This window comes from Oncorhynchus gorbuscha, unplaced genomic scaffold (genome assembly GCF_021184085.1).
Source record: "Oncorhynchus gorbuscha isolate QuinsamMale2020 ecotype Even-year unplaced genomic scaffold, OgorEven_v1.0 Un_scaffold_1463, whole genome shotgun sequence".
NCBI classification, from domain to species: domain Eukaryota; kingdom Metazoa; phylum Chordata; class Actinopteri; order Salmoniformes; family Salmonidae; genus Oncorhynchus; species Oncorhynchus gorbuscha.
Genome location: NW_025744729.1, coordinates 99,528 through 110,000, shown reverse-complemented (window position 1 = coordinate 110,000; position 10,473 = coordinate 99,528). Strand labels below are relative to the sequence as shown.

General features: G+C 44.4%; 1 protein-coding gene across 1 annotated transcript in view; it reads right to left on the bottom strand.

Moving 5' to 3' along the window:
* The window catches only part of LOC124017081 (voltage-dependent calcium channel gamma-3 subunit-like), a 13,099-nt gene extending 3,627 nt beyond the window's left edge, over positions 1–9,472 (bottom strand). The window contains exon 1 of the mRNA XM_046332467.1: positions 9,030–9,472. Coding sequence (XP_046188423.1) covers positions 9,030–9,282 — 253 coding nt within the window. The 5' untranslated portion in view covers positions 9,283–9,472. The remainder of the gene's footprint in view (positions 1–9,029) is intronic.
* Positions 9,473–10,473: the final 1,001 nt, after the last annotated feature.

Genomic DNA, 10,473 nt, shown 5'->3' with positions numbered 1-10,473 from the left:
AGGTATACATCCCAGTATACTATAATATATATATATATAGTACTACATACAGGTATACATCCCAACATACTATAATATATATATAGTACTAATATTACTAAATACAGGTATACATTAAACATACTATAATATATATATAGTACTAATATTACTAAATACAGGTATATGTCACGCCCTGGTCTAAGTATTTTGTGTTTATCTTCATGTATTGGGTCAGGCCAGGCTGTGGCATGGAGTTTTTGTATTGTGGTGTGTTTTGTCTTGGGGTTTTGGTGTGTATGTATTTGGGATTGTAGCTAGTGGGGTTATCTAGCAAAGTCTATGGCTGTCTGGAGTGGTTCTCAATCAGAGGCAGGTGCTTATCGTTGTCTCTGATTAAGAACCATATTTAGGCAGCCATATTCTTTGAGTTTGTGGTGGGTGATTGTCCTGAGTGTCTCGATGTCCTTGTTTGATGTTAGTTGACACAAGTATAGGCTGTTTTCGGTTTTCGTTTCGTTTATTGTTTTGTAGTGTTCGTGTTTAGTCGTGTTTACGTTTGTTTAAATAAACATGAATCGCAATCGACACGCTGCAGTTTGGTCCGACTCTCCTTCACCATTAGAAAACTGTTACAGAATCACCCACCACCAATGCACCAAGCAGCGTGTTAACAGGCAGGAGCAACAGGAGAGGCAACAGAGGCAGCAGCAGCAGCAGCAGCTGCAGTGGGAGAGGCTGCACCACCTGGAGAAATGGACATGGGAGGAGGAACTGGACGGTAAAGGACCCTAGGCTCAGCCTGGAGAATATCGCCGCCCCAAGGAAGAACTGGAGGCGGTGAAAGCTGAGAGGCGCAGATATGAGGAGGCAGCACGGCGTAGCGGATGGAAGCCTGAGAATCAGCCCCAAAAATTTATTGGGGGGGGGGGCCTCAGGGAGAGTGTGGCAGAGTCAGGAGTCAGACCTGAGCCAACTCTCCCTGTTTATCGTGAGGAGCCAAGGAGGAGACCAGAACCAGAGCCGGTGTTGGAGGTGAGCGAAACAGAGACTGTGAAGGAGTTAATGGGGAAATTGGAGGAGAGAAATGAGGGAGTTGCTGTGTTGGTGCTTTTTGCATGGAATTCGCCTGACGGAACGTGTTGGGGATTTGATGGCACCTGGGTCAGCGCTCCATACTCGTCCTGAGGTGTGTGTTAGTCGGCTGGTGAAGTTGGTGCCAGCCTCACGCACCAGGCCTCCTGTGCACATCCCTAGCCTTGCACGTCCTGTGCCAACACTGCTCTCAAGATCTCCAGTACGCCTTCACGGTCTAGCCCATCCTGTGCCACCTCCACACACCAGCCCTCCGGTAGCAGCTCCCCGCACCAGGCTTCCTGTGCGTGGCCTCGCCCCAGTACCACCAGTTCCAGCACCACGCACCAGGCCTTCAGTGCGCCTCGCCTGTTCAGCGCAGCCAGCGCTTTTCTCCTCTCCTGCGCTGCCGGAGCCTCCCGCCTGTTTAGCGCAGCCAGAGCCTTTCTCCTCTCCAGCGCTGCCGGAGTCTCCCGCCTGTTCAGCGCAGCCAGAGCTGCCAGCCTGCATGGCGCAGCCAGAGCTGCCAGCCTGCATGGAGCAGCCAGAGCTGTCAGTCTGCCCAGTGCCGCCAGTCTGCCCAGCGCCGCCAGTCTGCCCAGCGTCGCCAGTCTGTCAGGATCAGTTAGATCCGCCAGTCGGCCAGGATCCGCCAGTCGGCCAGGATCCGCCAGTCGGCCAGGATCCGCCAGTCAGCCAGGATCCGCCAGGATCTGCCAGGATCCGCCAGGATCTGCCAGGATCCGCCAGGATCTGCCAGGATCCGCCAGTCGGCCAGGATCCGCCAGTCAGCCAGGATCCGCCAGTCAGCCAGGATCCGCCAGGATCTGCCAGGATCCGCCAGGATCTGCCAGGATCTGCCAGTCAGCCAGGATCCGCCAGGATCTGCCAGGATCCGCCAGTCGGCCAGGATCCGCCAGGATCTGCCAGTCAGCCAGGATCCGCCAGTCAGCCAGGATCCGCCAGTCAGCCAGGATCTGGTAGATCCATCAACCTGCCTGAGCTTCCTCTCACTCCTGAGCTTCCTCTCACTCCTGAGCTTCCTCTCACTCCTGAGCTTCCTCTCACTCCTGAGCTTCCTCTCACTCCTGAGCTTCCTCTCAGTCCCGAGCTTCCTCTCAGTCCCGAGCTTCCCCTCAGTCCCGAGCTTCCCCTCAGTCCCGAGCTTCCCCTCAGTCCCGATCTGCTCCTCAGTCCAGTGGGGTTCTGGGTGAGGACTACTAGGCCATGGTCGGCGGCGAGGGTGGTCTATCCAGGGACGCGAGGAGAGGGACTAAGACATTGACTAAGTGGGTTCCACGTCCCACGCCGGAGCCACCACAATGGACAGGCGCCCACCCGGACCCTCCCTATTGTTTTGAGGTGCGTCCGGGAGTCCGCACTTTAGGGGGGAGGTTCTGTCACGCCCTGGTCTAAGTATTTTGTGTTTTTCTTCATGTATTGGGTCAGGCCAGGGTGTGGCATGGAGTTTTTGTATTGTGGTGTGTTTTGTCTTGGGGTTTTGGTGTGTATGTATTTGGGATTGTAGCTAGTGGGGTTATCTAGCAAAGTCTATGGCTGTCTGGAATGGTTCTCAATCAGAGGCAGGTGCTTATCGTTATCTCTGATTGGGAACCATATATAGGCAGCCATATTCTTTGAGTTTGTGGTGGGTGATTGTCCTGAGTGTCTCGATGTCCTTGTTTAATGTTAGTTGACACAAGTATAGGCTGTTTTCGGTTTTCGTTTCGTTTATTGTTTTGTAGTGTTCGTGTTTAGTCGTGTTTACGTTTGTTTAAATAAACATGAATCGCAATCGACACGCTGCAGTTTGGTCCGACTCTCCTTCACCATTAGAAAACCGTTACAGTATACATCCCAGTATACTATAATATATATATATATATATATATATATAGATATTATAGTATGTTGGGATGTATACCTGTATGTAGTACTATATATATATATATATATATATAGATATTATAGTATGTTGGGATGTATACCTGTATGTAGTACTATATATATATATATATATATATAGATATTATAGTATGTTGGGATGTATACCTGTATATTAGTACTAATATTATATATACAGATATACATAGTATGTTGGGATGTATACCTGTATGTAGTACTATATATATATATATATAAACATTATAGTATGTTACATGTATACATGTATACTATAATACTATATATATATATATATATATAATATTACTACATACAGGTATACATCCCAACATACTATAATATATATATATATATATACTAATATTACTATATACAGGTATACATCCCAAACATACTATAATATATATATATATATATAGTACTAATATTACTATATACAGGTATACATTAAACATACTATAATATATATATAGTACTAATATTACTAAATACAGGTATACATCCCAGTATACAAATATATATATAGTACTAATATTACTATATACAGGTATACATTAAACATACTATAATATATATATATATAGTACTAATATTACTATATACAGGTATACATTAAACATACTAATATATATATATAGTACTAATATTACTAAATACAGGTATACATCCCAGTATACAAATATATATATATAGTACTAATATTACTACATACAGGTATACATTAAACATAGTACTAACTGCCAGGTCAGAGCAGAGCCTGACCAACACTAATAGTCCTGGAGAGATCTTCCCCAAGGGGCTGTCAACTGTTCAATGGTCCTCAATACACAGCCACACACACACACACAGCCACACACACACAGCCACACACACACACACACAACATTGATATCCTTTAACAGCGTGTCCACTCATTAAACCACTTTAATGTTTAACAGATGGAGGTCAGCAAACATCCCTAAGAGCTCCAAAGTAACCTTCCTAAATGACTATCGCCCTGCCCCCTCTCACATCTGTAATTATGCTTTGAAAGGCTGGTCACACGTCATCATCCTAGACACCCAGACCCACTTCAATTCTGATACCGCCTCAACAGATCCACAGAGGATGCAATCTGAATCCACACCCACCTGGACAAGAGGGGAACCTAACAGATCCACAGAGGATGCAATCTGAATCCACACTGCCCTCACCCACCTGGACAAGAGGGGAACCTAACAGATCCACAGAGGATGCAATCTGACTCCACACTGCCCTCACCCACCTGGACAAGAGGGGAACCTACAGATCCACAGAGGATGCAATCTGACTCCACACTGCCCTCACCCACCTGGACAAGAGGGGAACCTGACAGATCCACAGAGGATGCAATCTGAATCCACACTGCCCTCACCCACCTGGACAAGAGGGGAACCTAACAGATCCACAGAGGATGCAATCTGAATCCACACCCACCTGGACAAGAGGGGACCAGACAGATCCACAGATGATGCAATCTGACTCCACACTGCCCTCACCCACCTGGACAAGAGGGGAACCTAACAGATCCACAGAGGATGCAATAGTTTTAGAACACCTACTAATTCAAGGGTTCTTTATTTTTTTTAAACTATTTTCTACATTGTTGAATGACAGTAAAGACATCAAAACTATGAAATAACACATATGGAATCATGTAGTAACCAACAAAAAAGTGTTAAACAAATATATTTTAGATTCTTCAAAGTAGCCACCCTTTGTCTTGATGGAAGCTTTGCACACTCTCGGCCTTCTCTCAACCAGCTTCATGAGCTGGTCACCTGGAATGGATTTCAAGTGTGTGTGCCTTGAGGGGAAAAAATCCACAAATTAAAGTGTTTGAACCAATCAGTTGTGTTGTGACAAGGTAGGGTTGGTATACAGGACACAGCCCTATTTGGTAAAATACCAAGTCCATATTATGACAAGAACAGCTCAAATAAGCAAAGAGAAACGACAGTCCATCATTACTTTAAGACATGAAGGTCAGTCAATGCAGAAAATGTCAAGAACTTTGAAAGTTTCTTCAAGTGCAGTCGCAAAAACCTTCAAGCACTATGATGAAACTGGCTCTCATGAGGACCGCCACAGGAAAGGAAGACCCAGAGTTACCTCTGCTGCAGAGGATAAGTTCATTAGAGTTACCAGCCTCAGAAATTGCAGACCAAATAAATGCTTCACAGTTCAAGTAACAGACTCATCTCAACATCAACTGTTCAGAGGAGACTGTTGTTAATCAGGCCTTCATCGTCAAATTGCTGCAAGGAAACCACTACTAAAGAACACCAATAAGAAGAATTTTCCCTTGAGACTTTCTTGGGCCAAGAAACACGGACATTAGACCGGTGGGGGGAGGGGGAGACAGACAGACAGAGAGACAGACAGACAGACAGACAGACAGACAGACAGACAGACAGACAGACAGACAGACAGACAGACAGACAGACAGACAGACAGACAGACAGACAGACAGACAGACAGACAGACAGACAGAGGAGGGCAGATCAGCATTCTGCAGCGATACACCATTCCATCTGTTTAGTGGGACTATCATTGTTTTTTTTCAACAGGACAATGACCCAAAAACACACCTCCAGGCTGTGTAAGGGCTTTTTGACTAAGCAGAGTGATAGAGTGTTGCATCAGATGACCTGGCCGCCACAATCCCCCGACCTCAACCCAATTGAGATAGTTTGGGATGAGTTGGACTGCAGAGTGAAGGAAAAACAGCAAACAAGTATTCACCATATGTGGGAACTACTTCAAGACTGTTGGAAAAGCATTCCAGGTGAAGCTGGTTGAGAGAATGTGAAGAGTGTGCAAAGCTGTCATCAACGCAAAGGGTGGCTCCTTTGAAGAATCTCAAATATAAAATATATTTAGATTTGTTTAACACTTTTTTTGGTTACTACATGATTCCATATGTGTTATTTCATAGTGTTAATGTCTTCACTATTATTCTACAATGTAGAAAATTGTAAAAATAAAGAAATACCTGAAATGAGTTGATGTGTCTAAACTCATGACTGCTACTGTATCTGTTTTTTATTTATTTTTTATTTGCAAAAAATATGTTTAAACTGTTTTCACTTTGTCATTATGGGTTATTTTGTGTAGATTGCTGAATACATTTAAAAAATATTTTTTTAGAATAAGGCTGTAAGTTAACGTGGGAAAAGTTCAGCGGTCTGAATATTTTCCGAAGGCGCCGTATATTTATATATATATATATATACAAATGTTAGAGAGGTTCTTCCACTTTTGAGATTATTTTATTTATATAATATATTTTGTGTAGATTGTCGACAAACAATGACAATTATATCCATTTTGAATCCCACCTTTTAACACAACAAAATGTGTAAAAAGTCGAGGCTTCATTCATGGTCTATTATCCATGTATTCCTGTAGAGTCCCAGATGTATTTATTTAGACACTCTGCGTGGTTTTGAAGGTCTCCATTTTATTTAGACACTCTGCGTGGTTGTGAAGGGCCCCATTTTATTTAGACACTCTGCGTGGTTGTGAAGGGCCCCATTTTATTTAGACACTCTGCGTGGTTGTGAAGGTCCCCATTTTATTTAGACACTCTGCGTGGTTGTGAAGGGCCCCATTTTATTTAGACACTCTGCGTGGTTGTGAAGGGCCCCATTTTATTTAGACACTCTGCGTGGTTGTGAAGGGCCCCATTTTATTTAGACACTCTGCGTGGTTGTGAAGGGCCCCATTTTATTTAGACACTCTGCGTGGTTGTGAAGGGCCCCATTTTATTTAGACACTCTGCGTGGTTGTGAAGGGCCCCATTTTATTTAGACACTCTGCGTGGTTGTGAAGGGCCCCATTTTATTTAGACACTCTGCGTGGTTGTGAAGGGCCCCATTTTATTTAGACACTCTGCGTGGTTGTGAAGGGCCCCATTTTATTTAGACACTCTGCGTGGTTGTGAAGGGCCCCATTTTATTTAGACACTCTGCGTGGTTGTGAAGGGCCCCATTTTATTTAGACACTCTGCGTGGTTGTGAAGGGCCCCATTTTATTTAGACACTCTGCGTGGTTGTGAAGGGCCCCATTTTATTTAGACACTCTGCGTGGTTGTGAAGGGCTCCATTTTATTTAGACACTCTGCGTGGTTGTGAAGGGCCCCATTTTATTTAGACACTCTGCGTGGTTGTGAAGGGCCCCATTTTATTTAGACACTCTGCGTGGTTGTGAAGGGCCCCATTTTATTTAGACACTCTGCGTGGTTGTGAAGGGCCCCATTTTATTTAGACACTCTGCGTGGTTGTGAAGGGCCCCATTTTATTTAGACACTCTGCGTGGTTGTGAAGGGCCCCATTTTATTTAGACACTCTGCGTGGTTGTGAAGGGCCCCATTTTATTTAGACACTCTGCGTGGTTGTGAAGGGCCCCATTTTATTTAGACACTCTGCGTGGTTGTGAAGGGCCCCATTTTATTTAGACACTCTGCGTGGTTGTGAAGGGCCCCATTTTATTTAGACACTCTGCGTGGTTGTGAAGGGCCCCATTTTATTTAGACACTCTGCGTGGTTGTGAAGGGCTCCATTTTATTTAGACACTCTGCGTGGTTGTGAAGGGCCCCATTTTATTTAGACACTCTGCGTGGTTGTGAAGGGCCCCATTTTATTTAGACACTCTGCGTGGTTGTGAAGGGCCCCATTTTATTTAGGGCCCCACACTCTGCGTGGTTGTGAAGGGCCCCATTTTATTTAGACACTCTGCGTGGTTGTGAAGGGCTCCATTTTATTTAGACACTTTGGTTGTGAAGACACTCTGCGTGGTTGTGAAGGGCCCCATTTTATTTAGACACTCTGCGTGGTTGTGAAGGGCTCCATTTTATTTAGACACTCTGCGTGGTTGTGAAGGGCCCCATTTTATTTAGACACTCTGCGTGGTTGTGAAGGGCCCCATTTTATTTAGACACTCTGCGTGGTTGTGAAGGGCCCCATTTTATTTAGACACTCTGCGTGGTTGTGAAGGGCCCCATTTTATTTAGACACTCTGCGTGGTTGTGAAGGGCCCCATTTTATTTAGACACTCTGCGTGTTTGTGAAGGGCCCCATTTTATTTAGACACTCTGCGTGGTTGTGAAGGGCCCCATTTTATTTAGACACTCTGCGTGGTTGTGAAGGGCCCCATTTTATTTAGACACTCTGCGTGGTTGTGAAGGGCCCCATTTTATTTAGACACTCTGCGTGGTTGTGAAGGGCTCCATTTTATTTAGACACTCTGCGTGGTTGTGAAGGGCCCCATTTTATTTAGACACTCTGCGTGGTTTTTGAAGGGCCCCATTTTATTTAGACACTCTGCGTGGTTGTGAAGGGCCCCATTTTATTTAGACACTCTGCGTGGTTGTGAAGGGCCCCATTTTATTTAGACACTCTGCGTGGTTGTGAAGGGCCCCATTTTATTTAGACACTCTGCGTGGTTGTGAAGGGCTCTTCAGCATTTCACGGTAAACTCTACACCAGTTGTATTCGGCGCGTGTCACAAATACATTTGGATTTGATTTGTGGACACATTTTAAAAATTATTTTTAAATCAACGTTGTTTCCACATCATAAAAAAATAAACCAATCAATGTGATGACGTTGAGTCAACGTGGAAAACTGATTGGCTTTTCATAAAGTCATCATTGTAAAGGGATTTTACCTATTTTTTCCCACGCAACTTTGAACTGAAATCCAATGATATTCATGTTGAATAAAAGGTCAATTGACAACTCAACCGAACCGTAAAACAGAACTGAACGTCGAACTGATGTCGGTGCCCAGTGGAGTGGCGGTGTTCCCTCGGTTACTAGGTTGTTCTCATGTAGACGGTGTTTAAACTCTACGGAATCAAAAGCAGAGCCAGACCCAATCCGGACACCATCGGTGACCAGCGCGCGCGCGCACACACACCACACGAATGTTTAACCAAAAGATCAAATCAAATCGACACTTAAAACTGACCCAAACTGCTATAGTTGTAATTTAAACCCGTAACCAAAAGATCCAATCCAATCAATCAAAAACAAACAACCGGTTATTAACCTTCGAGACAACAGGTGCGCCAGAGCCCGGAGTGAGTCATCACCACCTCGTTCTTGCGGATGGTCTCGTTGTCATGGATCGACGTCTTGGACCGGCAGATGCCCCGGGAGTACAGCCAGTAGTCCGTTCCCACTGCGATGGTCATCAGGCTGAACGCTATGAAGGATAACGCCGTGGTGACCAGCATCAGCGCTCCCCGGTTACACAACTTCATCACGGCGAAGGAAGTTAGGGTCCGCTGCGCGCCCTTCATTAAAAGCTTTCTGTACTTCGTTTATAGTCCAGGCTTCATAACAGCGTCAGCGGGAGATTCTAGTTTCACAACAACTTTTAATCCGTCTTCATCTCCTCTTTCTTACGGTTTATCAGTTAAAAGTCCCGGGCATTCTCTTCTTTAGAGGGACGGATGGAAATGAGTGACTCCGTCATCCTCACTCAGAGACAGAATGTGAAGCTCTAAGTCCAGAGTGGGAGGTGCCTTGGAGAGGCCCACTTCCTGTATATAAATCATGATTTGGTTTGGAGAGGTCCACTTCCTTACATTAATCATTATTGGTTTGGAGAGATCCACTTCCTGTATATTAATCATTATTGGTTTGGAGAGAACCACTTCCTGTATATTAACCATTATTGGTTTGGAGAGGTCCACTTCCTGTATATTAATCATTATTGGTTTGGAGAGATCCATTAATCAATGATTGGTTTGGAGAGGTCCACTTCCTTTACATTAATCATGATTGGTTTGGAGAGGTCCACTTCCTGTATATTAATCTCTATTGGTTTGGAGAGGTCTACTTCCTTTACATTAAACATGATTGGTTTGGAGAGGTCCACTTCCTGTATATTAATCATTATTGGTTTGGAGAGGTCCACTTCCTGTATATTAATTATTATTGGTTTGGAGAGGTCCACTTCCTGTATATTAATCATTATTGGTTTGGAGAGGTCCACTTCCTGTATGTGAATCATTATTGGTTTGGAGAGGTCCACTTCCTGTATGTGAATCATTCCTGTATGTGAATCATTATTGGTTTGGAGAGGTCCACTTCCTGTATATTAATCATGATTTGGTTTGGAGAGGTCCACTTCCTGAGAGGGTCCACTCTCCAGTTGACCACTCTGTGTGTCTTTACAGTGTAACAGCATCCCGGTGAGGGTCCACTCTCCAGTTGAACACTCTGTGTGTCTTTACAGTGTAACAGCCTCCCGGTGAGGGTCCACTCTCCAGTTGAACACTCTGTGTGTCTTTACAGACAGTGTGTTGTATAATAACCAGACAGTGTGTTGTATAATAACCAGACAGTGTGTTGTATAATAACCAGACAGTGTGTTGTCAAACACCAGGTGTTGTATAATAACCAGACAGTGTGTTGTATAATAACCAGACAGTGTGTTGTATAATAACCAGACAGTGTGTTGTATAATAACCAGACAGTGTGTTGTA